We start from the raw sequence: 24,213 nt of genomic DNA on the forward strand, positions 1-24,213 counted from the left end.
AGGCGAGAAAAGAAAAAAAAAATTATTATTAAGTCAGTTTAATTATTTTCAAGAATTTTATTGACTTTCTCCATTTCTTTTAATTTTGTCATTTAATTTGTACAATTTCCTCCTTATCTAGAAGAGACTAATGCTCTTAATAGCTACTCCTATGATTTCTTTTTACATTATTCAAAATGTTTCTCTTGTGTGTGTATGTACATGGGCATGTTTGCCTTTGTGTGCATGTGGCAGTCAGAAGACCACTTGTTGGATTACCTTTATGCACTGAACCCTCTCACTGCCCCATTCCTGTGCTCCCAGGGGTAGGAAGCTGGACCTTTACAACTCCACAAGGTTTAAAACTAAAAATGTATTCTTACTAGTTGTATTAAGGTTTATTAGGATATTTGTGAAGTTTTAGTCTTAGGCTTTTAAGTAATTTTGTGAATGACTATTAATCTGGATAATTTGTCAAAAGTCACTGAAGCTGTTAATCTGGTGGGAAATTCAGATGTTTTATGTTCATTTTGCTCCTTTTTGCTGGAATCTTTCTTTGGTGTCAACTCTTCTCCCACCTTGGGTTCTTTGTGTTGAGTTCTGCTTGCCTGGGCTGCCCTTTTTCCAGTCATGAAGTGCGTGCGCTTGCAGTCACTGCTGATCCTTGTAAGAATTCAGCCACCGAGTAGGTGATAGGAAGCCATCTTGTTACCTCTGGAAGAATGTCCAGTGCTCTTAACCACTGAGTCATTTCTGTAGTCCAAAGTACATTTTGAAAAGAAATTTTCATGAAATTTCTAATGTACCATTAAAATCCCCCCCCCATTTTGATTATAACTAACTTCAAGTGTTGGTTAAAAATGGAAGTAGAATTATGAGAAAAATTGATTTCTAGTTACTGAGTAACAAGTTACCCGGGCACTTAGCAACAAAGCAGGCATTTATGATCTTGAAGCTTTTATATGGCGGGTCAGTTGATATTTCTATTTCTCGTGGGATTGTGGTCAGATTGTTGGAAACAAAATTTGGGTTCTCTTTGGACTTCAGAATCTGCTTCAAGGCTTATTTACATGTACTGTTTGCAAGACTCGGCAGTTCCCTGCTAGCCATTGCCTTGCATCCTCATTTCATTGTCCTGGCATAGTCTCCATGATACTGCTTGAGTGCTCTTGGACGTTGAATATGATTAAAAAGGTGACAGAGACAAAGCAAGGGAGATGCCACAATACCATTTTCACCCCAGCCCAGAAGAAAGACCTGCCATAACGCCTGCCATACTCAGTTCATCAGCAGGCCTTCACACTGATGTATTACTCAAGTGGGGAGAGAATTCGGTGGTAACTCTTTGAAGGGAGGAATGAAGAACTGGTGGATGTTATTTTAAAATTACCACAATGGTATAGACTGAGAAGTCTTACATTCCTTATAGTACAGGTAATAAATGTTTTTGTTCTTATATGAGTGTGTACACATTGCATGTGGAGGCTGTAGGTCTATGTTGATGGTCTCACTCCACCTTACTTTTTATTTTATTTTATTTTTATTTTTTGAGACAGGATCTCTCCCTAAACCTGGAGCTCATTGATTTAGTTAGTTAGGTTGGCTAGCTGGCCACAGCTACAGGAGTCTGCCTGTGCCTGTGCCTACAGTGCTGGAGTTCTAAATATGCCACAGCAACATTTTGTTTTGTTTTTATTTATGTATTTTTATGTGAGTGCTAGATATCTGAACTCGGGTCTTCATGTTTGTGCAGCAGGCACTTTGTGGACTGAGCCATCTCCCTAACGTTTGTGTTTTTATTTTGTTCTGTTTTGAGATAGGGGTCTCTCTATGCAGTCTTGTCTGTCCTGGAACTTGCTATGTAGTCTAGGCTGACCTTGAATGCAGAGATCCACCTGCCTTTGCCTCCTGAGCGCTGTGATCAAAGGTACGCAATGCCATCTTTTGTTACTTTGATCCCTTACTATCATATATATTTAAAAGTTACTGTTAAATTTCTGTATCATCAGTATCTTTAAGGAAAATCTTTTTTATTTACATTGTTGGTATGAATTAAGTAGTTGTTTTTGTGCTAAGCCTTCACTTTAAATTTAAGCTAGGTATCTGTTTCTGAGTTAGGATTTCATTGAATGGATATTAGAAGGATCCTGAAAGCAAAGGCATGGGTGTGGGAATTTGGGGAATTTAGAGGCTTTGTGAAATAGTGGTATTTGAAAAATAAACTGGGAAGGGTAGAGTGCAGAATGTGAACTGAACTGGGTTGCAACTAAGGCTGTTGAGAGGTTAAAAAAAAGCTGTGGTGGAGTTTTACAGAAAACAATATGGAAAGTGGATAGAAGTTTGTGGTTGTAACACTAGGCATTTAGAGAAATGACGAGTTGATTATCTGGTTTCTGGGCATTTCATTGTAAAGGGGGAGTCCTCTACAGTGGTTAGAAGTGTGAACTTTAGAGTAGACTATTTTAGTTTTAAATAATGGCTCATTTACTTACTTGTTTACCAGTCTTAGGAAACCTGCTCAGCTCCCCCCACCCCCAGGTTTTTCAGTAAAGTGAGAGCCTTCCATGTATGTAATAGTAGAGCTAGCCTAGTTTATGGAACAGAATGAATTCAGTAAAGGTAGCTATTGCTATTATTTTGTTGTTTAATTTGTAACGTGATTCTTAGTTAAATAACACATTTTATTTAGTTTAAGAATTCCTTGCTTTTTTGAATTGGATAAATATGATTCAGGCATCAGAAAATTCCTTTCTGACCTGGTCTCTCCTTTACTTGGAACCTGCTAAGGCTTCCCTCACACAAGTAACCATAATTATTAGTTTATACTTATGCATATATATTATTTATCTGTAACAATCCATGTATATAACCTCTTTCTTTGTGAATGGTAGCATATTGTTTACACTTTTCTTTCTTCCTCTTTTTTTTTTTTTTTTGTTTTGTTTTTTGAGACAAGGTTTCTCTGTGTAGTTTTTGGTGCCTGTCCTGGAACTTGCTCTGTAGACCAGGTTAGCCCCCAACTCACAAGAGATCCGCCTGCCTCTGCCTCCCAAGTGCTGGGATTAAAGGTGCGCCACCACAGCCCAACTGTTTACACTTTTCTATACCTTACTTTTAATATTTAAAACGTTGCTTTTTCTAAGTCTATTCTTTTTGGTATTTTGTTGCTTGTCATTTCCATATGTGAATTGAAGTAATTAATGTTTCCAGTTCTTTTTAAATGGCCATTCCTTCCCAACCTCCTGCCTCTGTTACATAGTTGGTCTTAATTATGGAAACTTAGTGCTAGAGGAACTTATCTTTTTGCTTTAACTCTTCAGTTCTCAACTTGTGGGTCATGATCCCTCTGGAGGTTGAAGGTTGGAAAACACAAATATTTACATTACGATTTATAACAGTGGCAAAGTTACAGTTGTGAAGTAGCAACAAAATAATTTTATGGTTGGGGAACAACATGAGGAACTGCATTAAAGGGTTACGACATTAGGAAGATTGAGAACCACTGTTTTAATTATTGAACTTTTAGTCCTATTTTTCTTGACTCTTCATTCTGAAGATTGTGTTTTTATACAGTGGTATTACTCTTTCCTAACAAGAATTTTGTGTTGTAACACGACTCAGGTTTTTTTTTCTAATGCTAGTAATTGTCTGTAGTGGGTTCATGTTTTTAGTTTCATATTTAATGTGATATTTTTTTAATCTAACTTACTTAAAAAAAGATTTATTTATTTATCACGTGTACAGTGTTCTGCCTGCATGTGTGACTGCAGGCCAGAAGAGGGCACCAGATGTCATTATAGATGGCTGTGAGCCTCCATGTGGTTGCTGGGAACCAAACTCAGGACGTCTGGAAGAACAGCCAGTGCTCTTACCTCTGAGCCATCTCTCTAGCTCCCCCCTCCCCCAACTTAGTTTTTAAAGATAGTTACCAAATGGAATACCACTGGTGCATAAATTCCTTTCCTTGTTTACTTGAATGCTATTTTTATAAAAGTCTAAATTCCTAATGCATTTGATTCAATTTCTAGACTTCCTTTTTTGTAGTTTTACATATTGTCAGGGGTGATTTATTTATTTGTGTGTGTGTGTGTTTTATGTGCAGAGTGTTTTGTCTACATTTGTGTATATGTGTGTGTACCACACCTTGGAGATCAGAAGAGGGTATTCGATCCTCTTGAGTGGAGTTATAGATGGTTTTGAGCCTCCGTGTGAATTCTGGGAACTGAACTGGGGATTGCAAGAGCAAGTTCTCTTAACCACTAATCCATCTCTCCAGCTCCAATGACATGCTTTTAAGAAATTATGTTTTTAAGGCTGGGCGCACACCTTTAATCCCAGCACTCGGGAGGCAGAGCCAGGCGGAACTCTGTGAGTTTGAGGCCAGCCTGGTCTACAGAGTGAGATCCAGGACAGGCACCAAAACTACATGGAGAAACCCTGTTTTGAAAAACAAAAAAAAAACCAAAACAAAACAAAAAAAAGTTATGTTTTCAAGAAGTGATGCAGCATATAAAATATATTAACATAAGGAAAATATTCATTCAGGGCCTTTCATGAGCCTAGTGTTTTTACATATATTAACTCAACTATATGTCATATTTTGTGAGTTTTAACTTAGTTATAGACGTGAAGTCATTTATGGCTAAGTTTCTTTCAGCATTATTATTATTATTTTTTTTCTTTAGCTGTGATGCCGATCCATCAGCCCTAGCAAAATATGTTTTAGCTCTGGTAAAGAAAGACAAAAGTGAGAAGGAATTAAAGGCATTATGCATTGATCAGCTCGATGTATTTCTTCAGAAAGGTAATACCTTTGGTTTTAAAATACTATTTGAGTAAGTTATTTAAAATAATATTATGTACATAATAGTAAAGGAATTTAGCCCCTGATTGTGTTAGCTGTAACAGTGTTGAATACACATAAGACTGTTTTTATATTTATGGTTTCTTTCCTCAATATCTTTTATACTTACTTTGTTACATAGATTAACATATTAAGAAAACAACTTCCTATTTTAGACAATACTAAAGAAACTTCTTGAAATATTTAGAGCATGTTTTTCTACTTTGTTGTACTTTTCCCAAATCTAGATAATGGCTAGTTTTGGGGTCTATGTATTGGATGTGCTACATGTCAAAGAATAGTCATGGATGGGAGCAGCTGGCCAAGAGGCTTTTGTCATTCTAGTCTTGAAACTTGAATGAATCATTGTCAGGGAACTTGTACCGATATACACTGCTTAGAAAGCTATTGGTCAGGATGTTAAGAAACTTGATGTGTAGAACTGGGGAATTAAAGTCTTAATAAATATCTTTTGTTCTGTGAATTTTTTGGTTTTATTTCTAGAGACACAAATATTTGTGGAAAAACTTTTTGATGCTGTGAACACAAAGAGTTATCTACCTCCTCCAGAGCAGCCATCGTCAGGAAGCCTGAAGGTAGACTTTCTTCAGCACCAAGAAAAAGATATAAAAAAAGAAGAGGTGAGAATTCATTGTATTGTGTTGGTTCCTTAAGTTCACAGAAGGAATAATCAGTTGAGTTTTCTTTTCTGCATTTTTGTATTGAGTGTCCTAAATACCTGTTCCTAAGTTCAGGGACTTCTCCAGGAGTATTTAGTGAACTTAGAATTTAGTTGTAATCATGGCTGTCGTTTAGTTAATGCAAAAGAATTAAAAGTTAGCAAAGAAAAACAGTTTGAGAGGAAGTTGGTGGAAAACAAGTGTGAGCATCTGCACTCTGGGGTCACATGGAATGTGCTTAATTCCCCTAGACACGAGTTGTAGCAGCAGCATGTATTGTAAGGAAGAAGTCAGAGACTTACTGCTCACTCTTTTGAATTAAAAAAAATTATTCTGTTTATGGGTATTTTGCCTGGGTGTTTGTGTACCCTGTGTGTTCCTAGTGAGTATAAACCAAAAGAGGGTCTCAGAGTGCCTAGAACTGGAGGTGTAGATGGTTGTGAGCCACCATGTAGGTGCTGGAAGTTGAACCCAAGTCCTCTGGAAGAACAGCAATGCTCAGTTTTTATTTGGATTATTCACCTTCTACCTAAAACATATAACAGAATTCCAGACTGCCAAGAGAAAAGCAAGTGTTGATGTAAACTATTGTATTTTCACAAACAAGTACAGTGAGCCATTTTTAAAAGGAAATGATGGAGACACTGTAGATCCCAAAGTTTTCAGAAGGTAGCTGAAGACCAGTCTTCTGAGTAGGCCCTTTTAAAGCTTAGCATTTTGAGTCTGCTCTGCACTCTTCTGTACCATTTGTGGTCATGGAGTCTTAGAGTTTGTGTTCTTGAATCTCATTAGGATGACTGGAAATTTATTTGTGTCTGCCCTTCACATGTTTGTTTAGTCAGAGAATATTTTCAAGGTAGTCGAACAGGAACTTTTACAAAGCAATAGAGATGACTTCACACTTAAATTTTTGGAAGTTTTAAATTGCATTTTATAATTTGAATTTACATTTGTTTAATAACCTGAATAATTTAGATTTTTTTCAGTTTGATAAAAATTAACATGACCTAGGGCGGTTGTGCCAGAGAAAACAATAGCTGGCCTTCTTCATACTATGATGTTTTTTGTATTCAGCTGGTTTTAGTTGAAATGAGTGTTGGTTTTGGTTTTCTTGGGACAGGGCCTATGTATTCCTAGCTTGACTGAGAATTGAAGTGTATACTAAGATGATCTCCAGTTCATTGACAATTCCCTTGGCTCTGCCTTCTCCTGTCACCACACTTGACCCAGCCTTTAAACATTTTATTTTTAATGATATTCATGCTTTTGTGTCTGTGTGTAGGTATTGGCACGTGAGTGCCCACAATCGGATCTCCTGAAGTTGTAGGTGGCTCTGAGTTGTCTGGCATGGGTGTTGGGAACCAGCCTAAGGTCCTCTACAAGTGCAGTATAGCTCCTACATACCAATTTTACTAAAATTTTGGCTCTCTGTATATGCACTCCATGATGTTGAAAACGTTCATTTCCTGAATTTAGTTTTATTTAGCTGTGAAATAGAGGTGTTACAGGGTTACAGTGAGGGACAAGTAAAATAGTTTCTATACAGCAGTTGGTATACTGCTTGGCACATGGCAAGTTCTTAGTAAATGCTAGTGCCGTTACTGTTGGGAGATTCTTCTGGTCTTTTTCCTTCCTCCTAATCTGTTCTCAGATTATATAAGTAATAGAGTTTATTGTATAATGATAGATACATGTTAATGTGTAATAATTCTCAAAATTATTTTTAATTTCTGTACCTGAGTATATATATATGTATACACATGCACACACATGGTCCAATTAGTTTTAGCTGCAGGAGAGGATCGTAACGTACTTCTATAACTATCTTGTAATACCTGACAGCATAGTGGATGCAATGTAAGCAGGACACTATTGTACTGATCATTACTTCTCCCATATGGAGACATAAAATTATGAAACTTGCCCGCTGGCAGAAGTTTGGGTTGCTTGCAGTTGTGTGTGTGTGTGTGTGTGTGTGTGTGTGTGTGTGTACTCAAATGGCCACAATTACATACACATATAACATATGGGAAGGGAGAGTGTGTGTGAGGGTAAGATCAAGCAGCACCTGACACCGGTGACATTTTGTGTCAGCTTCTGAAATATCTGGAAATACAGGTGCATGTTACTGTATCTAGCTTTAAATTCTATTTGAATTCTCAAGAACTCTTGAGTTAACTCTGGGTCCTTGTCCCAGTGCATGATGATAACAAAGGCTTAGTATCCTATCTGTTGCTAAAGTTGTTATTTTTAATATTTTTCTTGACCAATTGTGGAAGGTTTTTGCAGATGAGCTTTCAGAATTACTAAAATGACACATGGTGTGGAAACACCAAAATTTTCTGGTTGGGCATGTATTATAGGATATTGCTCTGTGTGTGCGTGTGCAAAATATGTTGCTGTGTATGTTTGTAGGATGGAGTGTTAACTTGTTTTGCTTGAAAACAAATAGAAGGCAGAAGTGCACCAGGTGATCTGGATATCCTTGGGCTTATAATACCCACACTTGAGGCTGAGACGGAAGGTTTTTTAAGTTTCAGGCCAGCCTTGGGTACACAGTGCATACAAGTTTTAAATAAAACTGCATCAGATAGATTTTGTTAATGTTTGGTTTTTGTATAAATTGGCGAGAGAATTTGAAGTGGGTAGGAAGAGAAAAACAATTGATGGGGGTGCAAATTGTTGAAAGTGCATTTCTCTAAGTTAGGTTTTTTTTTTTTTTTTAAAGATTTATTTATTTATTATGTATACAGAATTCTGCCTACATGCATCCTTGCAGGCCAGAAGAGGGCACCAGATCTCATTACAGATGGTTGTGAGCCACCATGTGGTTGCTGGGAGTTGAACTCAGGACCTCTGGAAGAACAACCAGTGCTCTTATTAACTGCTGAGCCATCTCTCCAGCCCCCCAAGTTAGGTTTTTTGATAGGTTTCTATTTAATTAATTCGTGTGGCAAACATTCCATACTAGTGGGCTTTTTTTTTTTTTTCTTTAAGTATAACCTAGAGGGATGCTGGGAAGGCTGACATAAGCTTGGATATATGTACTCATAGATTGTCTGCATCAGAATTTCTTTATGTCCTTACTTAAAATACACAATCTTCAAAGCCCTGGAATATTTACAGAATCTATTATTAATATTCTGAATTTGTCTAACTTCTAAATTTTTTCTAATCACGTACTAGTGTCCTATGGAATCAGTGTTGTGAGAAGTACAATTTGGATAGTGTAGTAATGACTAAAGGCATATTCCTTTCTAGTAGCTATAAAATTGAGGCTTCCTGTAGGAAACAGTAATATATAGCTGACATGATGTTCTAAAATGATTGTTTCATTTTGTATTATTATTTGTATATCTTACTAAAAACTTTAATTTTGTATATTATTTTCTTGTGTACTTTTTTTATGACTTGTTTAGTACTAATGTGTTCTCTATTCTATGATGTGAAACCAAATAGAAGCATGAATGTATGTTAGACTTTTGATATAAGGAACAAATTGGCTTTCATATGTTAAAATGAAGACGTTTGCTTAAAATATTTTTTGCCACTGTTATCTAAAGTAAGAGTCTATGACTTTATTATTCAGTTTATCTTTTGGCAGACAGTTACAAGTTACAGGTTAAGGGTTGTATTTGATAAAGTAATTTTCCTTGAATATTTGTAAAAATTTTGTTTCTGTTACATAAATTAAGCTTAATATTAAGTCATTGGAATAGTAACATGGCAAAGAATTTCTGTTGATAAAGTTGTCCAATTTTTTTTTTATTAGCTCACAAAGGAGGAAGAGCGAGAGAAGAAGTTTTCTAGAAGGCTGAATCATAGTCCTCCCCAGTCAAGCTCCCGATACAGAGACAATAGGTGATTTGTTGAGACATTCTTAATGTTTAGATTTTATTTTTTATTATTTAGACTGGTTATATTTTACACAGGGACAAGTAGCATTTACATTTTCTGTGTTCTTTTGGAATTTTCTTGTTTTGAGATAGGACCTTGCCAATTAGGTGGGTATGACGCAGCAGTCTTACCTCTGCCTCCTGAGTGCTGGGGTTATACTGCAGGCATGTGCCGCCATCACCCAGCACTGCTGCTCTTTCAGTGGTTCAGCAAAGTAAAACTAGGTCCTTTTCTACCAAGAACGTCTAGGTCCACTGTGTGTGCAGGGAGTGAGATTTAGTTGTTATGGATATTGCTCTACCTAACTTCAGATCCAGTGACTCTTAATGAGGGATTTTACTTGGGGCTTATTTTTTTTTTAGATGTGGGGTGGGGTGGGGGTTGAAGATTCCCTTTAGTGTGATTAAATTATTTTGCCTGTCGTGGCTTCAAAAGCATTAAGACTGATACAAGTGATACTTGCAAATGTGATTGTATGTATATAAGATGCATGTAGATGTCTGTCTGTAGATACATAATTGAATAGATATTGTACAAAAGACTAAGAATTAAGGGATGAGTTGATTTTCTTTTAAAAAGCTTTTAGAGTAAGTAATCTGAGTTTTCAGTTTTTGAAGTTGCCTTGGTTTGTATCATGATAATGACACAAGTTACATATTTGGAGGTTTTTTCCCCCTGTACATTTACTTCAGCATTATTCACAACGATACATTTTTTAGAAGCCGTGATGAGAGGAAAAAAGACGATCGTTCTCGAAAAAGAGATTATGATCGAAACCCTCCTCGAAGAGATTCATACAGAGATCGGTATAACAGAAGGCGAGGGAGAAGTCGCAGTTACAGCAGGAGTCGGAGTCGAAGTTGGAGTAAAGAGAGGCTTCGTGACAGGGATAGAGATAGAAGCAGGACGAGGAGCAGAAGCAGGACACGAAGCCGGGGTTAGTAATCCATGTTTTTGTGATTTGGTTGTAGTTCTTTACTGCAAGAATCCTCCTGCGCTGCCCAGTGTATTGTCTTTTATCTTTCCTATCTGCCTGCTCTGCCTCCCACTGCTGGGATTAAAGGAATGCACCACTGCCTAGCTTCCTATTATGATTTTTAGAATGCCTCTTTCTTTCTTTCTCTTTTTCTTTCTTTCTTTCTTTTTTTTTTTTGTTTTTTCGAGACAGGGTTTCTCCATGTAGTTTTGGTGCCTGTCCTTGATCTCGCTCTGTAGACTTCAAGGGTTTGCCTTATCATATCCAGAAGACATTATTTTATACCAGTTTTCCAGCTCTTAACAACCTCTACAATCTTCCTGGCTCCTTCTCAGATATTTGGGAAAGGCTGTGACATAGCCGTCCCATGTAGGATTGAGCACTCCAGTCACCTATTTTCTGTACTTTGACCAGTGAGTTATTAAGTAACTTTTAAAAGGAGAACATTCGTGCAAAGTTTGAACTGTTTTATATATTTAGCAAAAACTATCACTGTGGTTTTAGGATCTGGGATTTTTTTTAATGTAATTTTACAAGTTATTTATTATATCTTATTTCAGAAAGGGATCTGGTGAAACCTAAATATGACCTGGACAGAACAGATCCACTAGAAAATAATTATACACCAGTCTCTTCAGTATCTAATATTTCATCTGGCCACTATCCTGTACCGACTTTGAGCAGCACCATTACTGTAATCGCTCCTACTCATCATGGTAATAACACTACCGAAAGTTGGTCTGAATTTCATGAAGACCAGGTAGATCACAACTCTTACGTAAGGCCACCAATGCCAAAGAAGCGGTGTAGAGATTATGATGGTGAGTCACTCAGCTGTTTTATGATGGAGTTGTTTGTATTTTTGCCTAATTTCTTTTGTGTATTTTGTAGGCAGAAATTTGTATTTCTGTCTAAATTATTTGTTTAGATTGTATAATAATTCAAAGGGAGTTATCTATGATATAAATAGGACAGATTAGCTTTTATCAGTTTATGAATTCCGTATCATCTTCCATTAGTTCACTGTTATTAACAATTTCGATTGTTAATATTGTTGGAATTTACCAAAAAAGAGTAAATACATTTGAGTTACTTTTCAAGAAATCTGCTCACTTGAACATTTTTGGTCAAGTCATTCTTTAGAAATCAATGATTATTGGAATATGTAGGACATAAAGTAAACACATCCCATGAAAGATTTTTTTCAAAGCGATTCAAAGACTTATAAGAATTTAAGATTATGTTTAGTATTGAAAGCATAGTTACAATATGGTTTTAGTGTAAAATGAGAAATTTAAGTAATAGATGTATTAACTAATGATAAATGTTTGCCAGAAGTTACATGTAAGTTTATATTGTTTTACTTAGTATGCTTATTTAAATTTTATTTTTTTATTTTGTATGTTAGGCATATTATTAGTTGATAATTGCTTATATTATTAGCAATGAAGAGAGCTCTTTTGAAAGTGTAAATTATCATTTTGCTCAATACTAAAAATACTCATACGCTGTGTGTTAGCTAGAGATAATTTGTATTTCCAGAGCTTTTCACATTTATTTCTAATAATCCTTTAATTACAGAAAAGGGGTTTTGTATGAGAGGAGACATGTGTCCTTTTGATCACGGAAGTGACCCAGTGGTGGTAGAGGATGTGAACCTGCCTGGGATGTTGCCTTTCCCAGCACAGCCACCTGTTGTGGAAGGACCGCCTCCTCCTGGACTTCCTCCACCTCCTCCAATTCTTACACCCCCACCTGTGAATCTTAGACCCCCAGTGCCACCTCCAGGTCCATTACCACCTAGTCTGCCACCTGTCACAGGTCAGTAGATTAATGTATTTCCTAGTATTTATAGTTGCTCACTTAATCGTCTTTTATGAAATTAATAATTTCATGTTCGTTTTGTTAACAATTTCTAGAGTAAGCCCATACACACCTGGTAGAAACCAAGCATACTCTCATTTGGAATATCATGGACAGTTCAGCCTTTAATAAACTAGTCACTACTGTGATTTGTAAAAGCCTATGACTTACATACATTATAATACTGCCTCTGCTTTATAATCCTTAATAGTTTATAGCAAACCTATTTTAGAATAGATTAAAAAGAATATTTACCATTAAAAAGCTAACTTACTTGTAAGAGCTTATTCTTTATAGAAAACATTTCGGTTGACAAAAGAGAATATTAGGTTTGAATGTATAATAATTTATTTCATTTGTTTGCTTTCAGATGATATTTCTTATTCTTTGGTTTTGACAGGACCACCTCCTCCACTTCCTCCTTTACAGCCATCTGGCATGGATGCACCACCCAACTCTGCAACCAGCTCTGTTCCCACTGTAGTAACAACTGGCATTCATCACCAGCCTCCTCCTGCTCCACCCTCTCTTTTTACTGCAGGTGCAGTTTTGGTCCCTTCTAAATTCATAATGTAATACAGTTTTAAAGCAGAGCATTAAAAATACCTAGTGAGTTTAAAATACGGGACAGAATTTCTCACTAAAATTACACAGTGCAAGGTGGACTTGAATTAATCTTAAATTACTCAATTAAGATCTTTTAGAAGACTTCTATTGGTAACATTTTTTGTTTTTATAGAACTATCATATTTAAAACACATTAGTTTTATGTTGTTTATTAATGATAAATTATGTTTAAAAGTTACCAAATTTTTTTTTTTTATAATTGTTGTTTAATTACAGTTTTTGTGTTACCAGATACATATGACACCGATGGCTACAATCCTGAAGCACCAAGCATAACAAACACTTCCAGACCGATGTATAGACACAGAGTGCATGCGCAAAGGCCTAACTTGATAGGACTAACATCAGGGGATATGGATTTACCACCTAGAGGTATTATGATCAGTCTTTCTTATTTCACAGTGTTAATAGTGGGAAAGCAGGATGGGGTGCACCTTAGTAGCAGGATGCTTGGTTATCATGCCCAGGGCCCTGCTTGCTCTCTAGCCAAACAAGCAAATGACAGAGAAAGGTGGAAAACATAAGAAGGGATGGAGATGGTTTGCTCACTTGGGTCTCTGGTCTGTCATGAGTTCCATATTTATGAAATTCCCCCAAAGTACACATTTCTCAGGTAACTTGTTTCTTACAATTTGTTTCATTTGTAGTCTTTCTGGTTTACTTAAACCAGAGAGCCTCAACCTGTGGGTTGCGACCCCTTTGACAAACCTCTGTCTCCAAAAGTATTTACATTATAATTCATAACAGTAGCAAAATCATAGCTATGAAGTAGAAATGAAAATAATTTTATGGTTAGGGGTCACCACAACAAGAATCACAGCATTAGGAAGGTTGAGAACCACTGATTAGAGTAAGATAGAATACTTAAGTCTGTCCTGTAGCATGAATCTTAAAGGGTCTTATTAATAAAAAACTCGGAGTCAGGTATTGGGGTGAATGCTGAAAGATCAGAGAAGCAGAACAAGCCACAGCTAACCTCATCTGGCCAACTTCTCAGCTGATCTTATTTCCTCAAACTGGAAGCCTCTGAGTCCTCATCTGAATGGATCTCAGCTGGACTGCTGCTAAAAGCCTAAAAGCTTAACAAAGCTCTAGTTCCTGGTCCTCATGCCTTGTATACCTTTCTGCTTCCTGCCATCACTTCCTGGGATTAAAGGTGTGTGTCACCATGCCTGGCTGTTTCCAATGTGGCTTTGAATTCACAGAGATCCGAATGGATCTCTGCCTCCAGAATGCTAAGATTAAAGATGTGTGTGCCACCATTTTCTGGCCTCTATGTTTATCTAGTGGCTGTTCTGTTCTCTGACCCCAGATAAGTTTATTAGGGTGCACAATATATTGGGGAACACAATATCACCACACTGTCCTAGTTTAGATAATGAAATTATCTAAAACTTGTGCTCCATATGCAGTTTTTTGTACACTTGACATGTTAAAATTTGACACATTTTTTAGCAAAAGGAAATATGGAGTAGCAGTTAACTCATCTTTTAAATTCTGAGACAGATCTTTAAGCTAAATTATTAAAAACTAGAGTTTAGACTGAGCCAGGCCAGCAAAAGTTCTTTACTAGTTTCAAACTGTGGCAATGGTTCAGTTTGAAACAGTGTAGCAGTTAGAGATAACATGATAAAGGAGATGAAAGATTGTTAGACAAAATATTATGAAGGCAGGAATAGGTCTTTTTTCTTTTGATGGCATTTGAAAATTACATTCCAATTTCTTTCTTGCTTTCTTAAGTAGAATAAAAATATCAAAACTTCCCAGTTGCATATAAATGTTCAACTTAAATAACAGTACCTATGTGGAGTAGAAAATTTAGGATTACTTATAATTTGAGGTTTTGTTATATATTGGAATCTGTCAGATTCTGAATATCTTCCTTCTATATTGGGAAAGCCTGTTGTGGCAGGATATGAGGAACATTTTAATTCACATTTATATTCCCTGAGGTATCACAGAATCTGTCCATGTGTTTGCCCTCTTTGAGAGCCTTAATGTGCATGTTTCTCTTAAATACCCTGTTAAATTCTTCCTAACGTAATCAATGGTAGCAGGAAAAAAGTTTTCTTTTTTAGTTGCTTCTGTATGTGAGACATACACATATAATGGAAAAGTAACCCCTTAAGATTATTGTTGTTTGTAATGTTTAGTCATCCTGTGAATTTCTCTCCCACTCTGTGGTTAGTTTACAGAAATTTTCTTTCTTTCTTTAGGTCAGCTTAGCACTTAAAAAGAAAAAAATATTTATTTTTAATTATTGTGTATGGGTGTGTATGTGAATGGAGGTGCCCAAATAGTCCAGCAGAAGATGTTTCCTCTGGTGCTAGAGTTGCAGGTAGTTGTGAGCTGCCCAACATGGGTGCTAGGTGCTGAACTCAGGTCATCTGCAAGAATAATTAATATTCCCTTTTAACTGCTGAGCTCTCTTTCCAGCCTTATATTTTCATTAAAAGTCATACCAACATTCCCTGCTTTTACTGGTAACTCCTACTTCACTCATGTTTTGCTTCTTTGGATTGGCATAAATGTATGCTGCTACTGTGTAATAATATTTCCAAACCCTGGTTAGTGCCAAATTAATTTCTAGTTTTTATTGAGAGAAGGAAGAAAGATCCAATCCTTTACATGTAAATTTTACCACATAGCCATTAGTATTATGGTAATTTCAACTCTTTGTGACTAATGTTGCAAGATACATAAGGTGCTCTTTTTGAGAGATAAATATACTTAGGAATTTGAATGCTTTTTTTTATAGAATTATAATTGTGTAATGATTATTTTAATACTACTTGTGTTCATATTTTTTTTTTTTTTTTTTTTTTTTTTAGGTTTTTCGAGACAGGGTTTTTCTGTGTAGCTTTGCACCTTTCCTGGAACTCACTTGGTAGACCAGGCTGGCCTCAAACTCACAGAGATCCGCCTGGCTCTGCCTCCCATATGTATTTTTATGCAATAGTTTAAAAATGCATTTTGTATACTAACTTTGCTTTTAATTTGTCAACTGATTTAGTAACCCATTTAAATTGAGAGTTTGTATGAATGCTCTTTCTTTTTTTTAGTCATTTCTTTTTATCTCAATTTATGTTCTTATCAATCTCCTTTTTAGGTTTCAGATTTCTTGGTCTGGATTGTGACAGTTTCATAAAAAGCTTGTAGTAATAGTGTTTAATTATGCATTTCTGGTAGCCTGAACTATGGCATTAGTTTGTCATGGGATATTGTTTGATAATTAGACTTAGGTTTCATACTTTCAATCTTGGTATGGGGTAATCATTAAATAAAACATTTTGGGCCCTTTTGATGCTATGGAATTCTAATATAAGAATGACTTATTTGCCCTCAAAATTCTGCTTATATTTCTAAGGACGAGAACTGGATAGATGTTCCACAGGTGGATATAGGCAGGAAGAAGAGTTTAATAGATTAAGGCAACTATCCAGTGCTGTCAGTTTTAACCAGAAAAACAATATGGAACTGATAAAATAGGTGGGAAATGGTATGTGTAGATTATTAGATACATTGCTAATTGCGTACTATGAGGCACTTCTTTGTTTTTAATACTTACTTTGAAGTAAATCTTAGTGAAAGTGAATCTGAAAGAGAAAATAGGTGTAGCAAACACATCAGTTCCTGGATGAAAAACACTTCATTGTGTTTCTTAGCTTTCAGATAACAGAAGTATGTTAAAGTGGAAAAGGATATCGGATAGCTTAGAGATTCTCTAAAAGAGCCAGTGAGCTAAGTGTGGGATTCCGGACTAAGTCCTGTTGGAGAGAGAGCTGGTCATGTGAGTGCACTAATACACACAGAAACCACAGCTGGCACTTGGATCACCACTAATGCCGACACCATCTTTTCCCACTGAGATCAATATGGCATGGCATTCGTACAAACAATTCATACTGATAAGTCACTCAGCCAGAGAAGGTGACAGTTAAAGTATACCTAACTTATACTTCTCAAAAAGGAAGGAGGAGGGGTGGAAGTTCACAGGACAGTGAAGACATTGGAAGAATTTTAGAACAGGTGACAGCTGCTCCAGGGTAGCAACAGTGGGAACTGAGAAGATTTATATTTAATAGAGAAAATTGACAACATGATTTACTAAATGTGGCGCTTTAGAAGAGTAATGTAAAGGCTGAAATTAAATACCAGTTTCTGTGTTGGTAATTAGCAAAGTGATAATGCCATTTATTACAAAAAGCATATTGGTAGAAAAATAAATTTAATTTTGTTAGTGTTTAGTTGTTATGCCTGTAAGTCATCTGATTAGAAATACCCAAATTTAAAGTCTGAGTTCCGTGAACACTGCTGATTAGAAATTACTTATTTTGGCCGGGCGGTGGTGGCGCACGCCTTTAATCCCAGCACTTGGGAGGCAGAGGCAGGCGGATCTCTGTGAGTTCGAGGCCAGCCTGGACTACCAAGTGAGTTCCAGGAAAGGCGCAAAGCTACACAGAGAAACCCTGTCTCGAAAAACCAAAAAAAAAAAAGAAAGAAATTACTTATTTTGGAATCATAAATATAGAGGTAAAGAATGATAGAATGATCCGCACTGAGTCCTACATGGTTGACTCACATAGGAACAAACAGCCTTTTTTTGTTTATTTTCAAGTCCTCCCCCATATCCCCCGAATTCCTGAGAAACACTGGGAAGGAAAGATGAAAGAGTAGATAAAGAAGGACATAGGGAAATAGATAATGGAGTGAGATGAGGGAGCCAAGCTTCCATGGGGAACTGAAAATAATGAAGCCAAAGACCAAACAAAAGGGATTCCTGAAAATCCAGAACTGGTGATATCTAAGAGGGGAAGTAGTCAACAACAGCAAATGTCTCTTGGAGGTCAGTTAAAAACTGAGAAGTAGGACTGGACAGCTGATTAAGATGTTCAAAGCACTTGCTGCTCTTGCAGAAGACCAGGGTTTGATTTTAGTAGCTCACATCTGGTGCCTCCTTCTCTGCAGGCACCAGGCATATCCATGGTGTACATACATGCAGGCAAAGTACACTTACATAAATAAATACTGAAAGAACCCCTGACTATTCATAATCTTTAAGTATCAAATAGTGACTTCAGTTATTTACTTTTCTTCCATGAACAAGTTTAAGTGTAGAAATGCGAGCAGCTGCCAATTTTCAGAGGACCTGTGAATGACTGAGTGTGGTAAGGAAGAAGAGATAGTCGAATGTAGAAATCTCTTAGGGACTAGCTGTAGGATATGTAGAGAGAAACTAGAGTAGTGAAAGGAGAAACTTTCCCAGATTTCCTTTGTAAATATGGTGTAATGTGAATGTGGGAGAATGTGAGCTGTAATAGCCAGTGTTGATGGGATCTTCCAGTATCATAGGAGAACTAGAAAATGGAAGAAAGCAGCGGGGCTTTGGGACATAGATTGGAGCCTTTGTCTTTATATTTAAATAGTTGACCAGAGAAATCTGGAAGTAGAGGCCAGTTAAGACAACAGGCTACATAAAAAGTAAGACAAGCTTATATTGTCTAAAGTAAGATTGCTTTAGTAGAATGTTTGTAAAATATTGGTTAATAGATGTTTATAATTTTCTAGCACTACATTCAGTTTTGAATATTTCTTTTAAAATATATTTTCAATTATGTTAATATGTTGCAGTTTAAGCAGTATAATTACAATTTGCTAATTTGCAAAGGTAGTTTGATTGTTATGTTTGAGTTTATAATGTGCCTTTGATTTTAAGACTATGAACTTAAAGTCTCAAGGTGACTTATTTATATTCTTACGTTTTGGTTTGTGATGAGAGTGAGGAGTGGCATGAATTTTGCCTTTAAAGAAGTAGCCTACAGAATCACATTTGGCATGTGAACTTTATTGAGTCTTAGAGCTAGTGTGAAATAAAAACATCTGAAATAGACTACAGTTCCCTTGGACTACTGTATTTGAATGTGTATTTACCCTTTTGCTTATAAAATATATTCTTTTGGATAGAAAGCCTAAACACTTTCATAGGAGAAGTAGCTGAGATAAACAAAAAACTATTAAGGTCTACTTTCTTTTGTTTTGACACAGAAAAGCCTCCTAATAAAAGCAGCATGAGGATAGTAGTGGATTCAGAATCAAGGAAAAGAACCATTGGGTCTGGGGAACCCGGAGTTTCTACAAAGAAGACATGGTTTGACAAGTAAGCTGACAGAATATTGAAAATTTTGGTTGTACATTATTATTATGACCATGTAATATTTTCTCTTAAAAAAATTAAGTTATACTGATTCATAGGCTGTCCTCAGCTACAATTTTGGTTGTTTTCTAGAAGTTTATGAGTTTGGTTTGGGACTAAAAAGCTATTTTCTTAGAAAAGTGGTGTGATAATGTAGGACACATTTTTTACTGTTTCCTCTTTCACCTAAAAAAAGAAATAACCCCTTATACATGTTAGATGTATTATTGAGTAGAAGCTGTGCACAGGATAGTTATGAGCCCAGCATCATAGGAGAAAGGATGTAGAAGATCTGGGTGGAGACTTCAGCATGTAGGCATTTTTAAGATCTGCAAAGGGCTTTTGGGGGGTGGAGAGTCTGACGAGGCACTGAGTAGATCAGGAAAGAACTTAGAAGAGAGTTAGAAAGCCAGAATATTGGAGGATGTGACATTACATTTATACATTTTCATTCATGAAGGGAGATTAGGGCCACACTTAATAGTTCAGAAGGAGTAGTTTTTAGATCTGGTTTTGTGATTAAATCTGTGATTTAAGGTAAAAGGGAAAGGGTAGTTTCATTGGATCACAGACACTATTTTTTCATATGGCAAAAGTGTCATGTATATTTCCAATAATTTTATTTTTTCTTAAACTGGAAACAGGTCGAGGTGTCATCTTTATATCAAAAATTAAAATTAAAGAAGTCTTAAAATGACATACCTTTCAGTAAGCTAATTTGCAGAGTAGAAAAAGATTTGTATAAATATTTTGACTAATGTAGGTAGTAGTATCTTTTTTGGTAAAAATAATTTAACAAAATTAAAAGGGGTATGGTGAACCTTCTCAGATGACTTCCATAAAAGATACCAACACCACTAATTTGGAAACTGTTGCTTAAAAGAAAACTTAAAATTTCCTTATCAACTAGTACTTCCTGTTTTGGAGAAAAATTGATTGAGAACATCTATTTTACTTGTAAAAATTTATTCCTTTCTAGTAGTTGGGAGTCAGCATTTATAAACATTGATCCACTTGATTTTTGCTTACAGACCAAATTTTAATAGGACAAACAGCCCCGGTTTCCAGAAGAAGGTTCAGTTTGGAAACGAAAATACTAAACTTGAACTTAGGAAAGTTCCTCCAGAATTAAATAATATCAGCAAACTTAATGAACATTTTAGTCGATTTGGAACGTTGGTTAACTTACAGGTAAGAGATGTTGAGTTATATTATTGTCAGTAATTATTTAAAGAATTTAAGAAAATTTTTATAGAGAAATTTAGAAAATTGGTTCAAATGATCTTATCTGTCACTATAATAAAATACCTGAAGAGGGCTAACTTAATAAAGAAAGGAGATATTATTGTAAGATGAAGTGATGCTGTTGGTTTGGTCTCTGATGAGGCATAGATAGAGGTGGGTCAGAGGGATTCAGTGCTCAGACTCACTCCTACACAGCTTTCCCTTGTGAGAGCTCAAGGATCCCTGAGAGCTTGTGTCTTTGTTAAGATTACTGTTGCCGTGATGAAACACCATGACCAAAGCATCTTGGGGAGGAAACAGTTTATTCAGCTTATGCTTCCACATCACCCTTTGTCATCAAAGGAGGTCAGGATGAGAACTCAAGCAGGGCAGGAACTTGTAAGCAGCAGCTTGTTGCAGAGGCCATAGAGGAATGTCTCTTACTGGCTGGCTCAGCCTGCTTTCATATAGAACTCGGACCACCAGCCCACGGAGGGCCCCACCCACAGTGACCTGGGCCCTCCCCCACCAGTCACTGGTTTAAGAAAATGCCCTACAGGCTTGCGCACAGCCTATGGAGGCATTTCTTAATTTCTTAATTCCTTCCTCTGAGATGATTTTAGCATGTGTCAAAGTTGACATCAAACTATGCAGCACAGCTTGTAAGGGCAGCTCCTCTGTATGATCTGATGACATACCACTGTCCTCACTTCTTCAAAGATTCACACCATTTACCAGAACTGTTGGCACTAATAACTTGCTTTGACCTGTCTTTGTTCTTTAAAACTAAAAAAATCTATGAAACTGTTTCCATATTGACATCTAAATCTGTCTTTCCAGGTCATGGTTACTCAGATCTGGCCCCAAAATAAGCTTTTCTCTTGCTCCCTTAAATAAACAAGTAAATAAACAAATAAAAACAAAGAACTTTCTCGTGCTCTTTGGAATAACTGTGAGAGTGACAAAGTTGGTGTGCTGTATAGATAGCATAGGTGTACGGAGCTGTGATGATAAGCTCTTACTTGGACGGTCCCACATTTCACATCTTGAGACATTGACTGTCTAAAGCCATATATTCCTTTAGAAGTAAATTGTCCTCATTATGTTAAATCTTAGGTTGCCTATAATGGTGATCCTGAAGGTGCACTTATCCAATTTGCAACATATGAAGAAGCAAAGAAAGCAATCTCAAGTACAGAAGCAGTATTAAATAACCGCTTTATTAAGGTTTACTGGCACAGAGAAGGAACTACTCAGCAGTTACAGACCACTTCACCAAAGGTAAGAGAGAAATTTGTGTGAAGGCTACTGTTTTCTTGGGTCTTAACAGTGCCTAAGCAGAGGCTTTTGACTCATGTGACACTTGGCTTTACTACTTCAGAGACTTGAGAAAGTTAACTTCTCCAAACTATTCTTTCGTTAGAGAAGTAGAAGATGGTGTGTGTAAAGCATCTAGAAGAGTTCCTGGGAAGTAATCACTCCTTAAGTGATGGCTATATATTTTATAAGTCTAAACTACACAGTCATCTTTGGAATTCTTTTTCTTTCTCTTCCTTCCACTCCCCCGCCCCCCCCAGATATTATAGAATAGTCTGGATGATTTAATTATTTTTGTGTACTTTTATATTCATTTCTTATGAAGAAAATTAATACACATTGAGAAGAATTGAAAGATAGTTGAATTTGATTATAAGCTACATTTTAAACTTTCTTTATATGGGTGCATGAGTACAAAATCACCCTGCTTGGATTTTCTCTTCCTTTACTAACTGGCTTGTTTGACTTGTTCCTCTTGTTCTGAGGTACTACAGCCGTTAGTCCAGCAGCCTATTTTACCTGTTGTGAAACAGTCCGTCAAAGAGCGGTTGGGTCCTGTACCTTCAAGTACTGTTGAACCGGCAGAAGCCCAGAGTGCTACTTCCGAGCTTCCCCAGGTAAATAGAAGGTTTTATCAACAGGTCTGCCAAGTAGGTGCTTAGTCTATTAATTTTCCTTGGTGACTAGAATTGGAGTAAACGATGTATGTATGTTCTACACAGAAATAGGTATTTATAAGTTTTACCATAACATTTTCACTATCTTCTGCTAGAGAGTTTAATCTTAAATTCTTTTTTCTAGTTAATACTTAAGAGAAAGGCCTCTTTTTCACTTTGTGGAGATGTATTTAAACAAATTTTCCTGAGAGTGAATTTCAGTATACTAAATCTTACTTTTTCTATTATCTTTTTACTTAGAGTTCTATCTCCTGATAATTATGCAGTAGAGTGAACAGAAAACATTTGAGAAGGGAAGACTTAAGCCATCAGGTTACATGTATTTGATGATATATTGTTTTAAGAACTTACTTGCTCTGCTTAGAACTTTGCATCACTTACTGCTGACTGGAATTCTCTTCTCCATGTTGTTTCTTTCCCAATTCCATATTTGAGTGGCAGTTTCTTGTTTCTCCACTCTCAGTCTCAGAAATTTACTTTCCTTTTTCTCCAGCTGTTTCAAGATGTGCCATACCAAATTGGGTTCAGATGTAGTGTCCTACTAACTAATAGGTGCCATAGAGTAAGATAATGAGATTCTATATGAAGGTTCACAATGCAGATTGATGAACTGTTACTTTTAAATTATATCTAAGTAATCACTAAACATAGTGTGTTTAATTATAAACATTTTAGGAATGAATGACACTTATTTTTAAGCTTATGAAGCAGGCTTATACTTTAAATGTTCAAATCTATTTTAAAATTTGCAGACTTTATGCATGTTAATGTACACTTCCAGGAAGGGACTTTAGGAGCTAACTACTTGAGGACAGACTATACATTGTAATTTTTTATGGTTAATATTAAAGACTGTTTTTGGTTATCAACACATACTTCCTCCTTGTCCTTTCTTTTCCTTTCCCCTTTCTCTAATTTCTCCTTGTTTCTCTCTCCCATTTTTTTAAGGCCCAAGTTTCTGTGGCTAGTATTGTTATGCACAAACTCAGTATATATTAGTAGAATCAGGATGTTCAAAATCCCAACAGACTTAATATATGTTTGGGGAAACACTGAATATGTCCGTTTTAATCTTTTTAGAATGTAACTAAGTTATCTGTGAAGGACAGGTTGGGTTTTGTATCAAAGCCATCTGTTTCAGCAACTGAAAAGGTAAGAATAGCATGATGTGTTTGTCTTGGCTTCATAAATGTTTGCCAGATGGCATCTTCATTTGTAATTTTTTTTCATAGCTCCAAACTCCTGCTTCTTAATAGTATTGGTAGCTCTTATTCTTACTTGCTGGAAAAAAAATTACCCTAGCTACCTCCTTTTTTTACATCACATTTTAATACTCGCTTCTCTTACTTCTGTGTGCTCCATTCTTTGTTTTCTTTTATGTTTATTTTCTAAAGAGACATTGTGCATTTTAGTTTGAAAACTCTGGTAGTGTAATAGAAAAGGTCATGAGCTAGGAATGTTATCAGAATTTGATCCCCAGCTCTTTGTTTACTAACTGCATGATAATTGGCAGTGCATTTAACGTTTCTGAATCTTTACTTATTGGTAGGCTGGTGATGGTAATATGTGTCTTGCCTTACTTACTATTTATTAAGTAGTCTGTAAGTGGGAAGGATGACAATTATTTTATTTTTGGCAGTTTAAAGTTATTGCTGACAGTTATTTATATAAGGCTTTACAGTACACTTTTTCTCCTCCCCCCCTTTTTTTAAATAAGAGGGTAAATACAGATTGTTAAGGCTGTTTATGGATCTTTCTTCTGAATGTTGTTTTCATGTATATTGTTTTCATGTTGCGGGATTAGGGACTGCCCTGATAACATTGTTTTGTTTGAAATATATGAAACTATAGGATATTAGAATTGAATGATATAAGACTACGTATAGCAAAGTCCCACAAAATGTGTGTTTCTCTGATTTATAGTCCATGTTCTTTCT

At 36.1% G+C, this 24,213-nt stretch overlaps 1 protein-coding gene across 9 annotated transcripts in view; it reads left to right on the top strand.

Moving 5' to 3' along the window:
* Rbm26 (RNA binding motif protein 26) overlaps positions 1–24,213 on the top strand; it is a 74,014-nt gene that overhangs the window by 17,039 nt on the left and 32,762 nt on the right. For 3 of the 9 annotated variants that reach the window (XM_059273226.1, XM_059273227.1, XM_059273222.1), the window contains exons 2-14: positions 4,665–4,783; positions 5,327–5,463; positions 9,275–9,363; positions 10,119–10,336; positions 10,936–11,196; positions 11,957–12,196; positions 12,609–12,779; positions 13,097–13,237; positions 18,911–19,022; positions 20,090–20,249; positions 21,399–21,563; positions 22,085–22,216; positions 23,357–23,428. In XM_059273226.1, coding sequence (XP_059129209.1) covers positions 4,665–4,783; positions 5,327–5,463; positions 9,275–9,363; positions 10,119–10,336; positions 10,936–11,196; positions 11,957–12,196; positions 12,609–12,779; positions 13,097–13,237; positions 18,911–19,022; positions 20,090–20,249; positions 21,399–21,563; positions 22,085–22,216; positions 23,357–23,428 — 2,017 coding nt within the window. The remainder of the gene's footprint in view (positions 1–4,664; positions 4,784–5,326; positions 5,464–9,274; positions 9,364–10,118; positions 10,337–10,935; positions 11,197–11,956; positions 12,197–12,608; positions 12,780–13,096; positions 13,238–18,910; positions 19,023–20,089; positions 20,250–21,398; positions 21,564–22,084; positions 22,217–23,356; positions 23,429–24,213) is intronic. The other 6 variants (XM_059273223.1, XM_059273224.1, XM_059273231.1 and 3 more) reach the window with 6 other exon arrangements.

This window comes from Peromyscus eremicus, chromosome 9, assembly GCF_949786415.1.
Source record: "Peromyscus eremicus chromosome 9, PerEre_H2_v1, whole genome shotgun sequence".
In the NCBI taxonomy this organism is placed as follows: Eukaryota; Metazoa; Chordata; class Mammalia; order Rodentia; family Cricetidae; genus Peromyscus; species Peromyscus eremicus.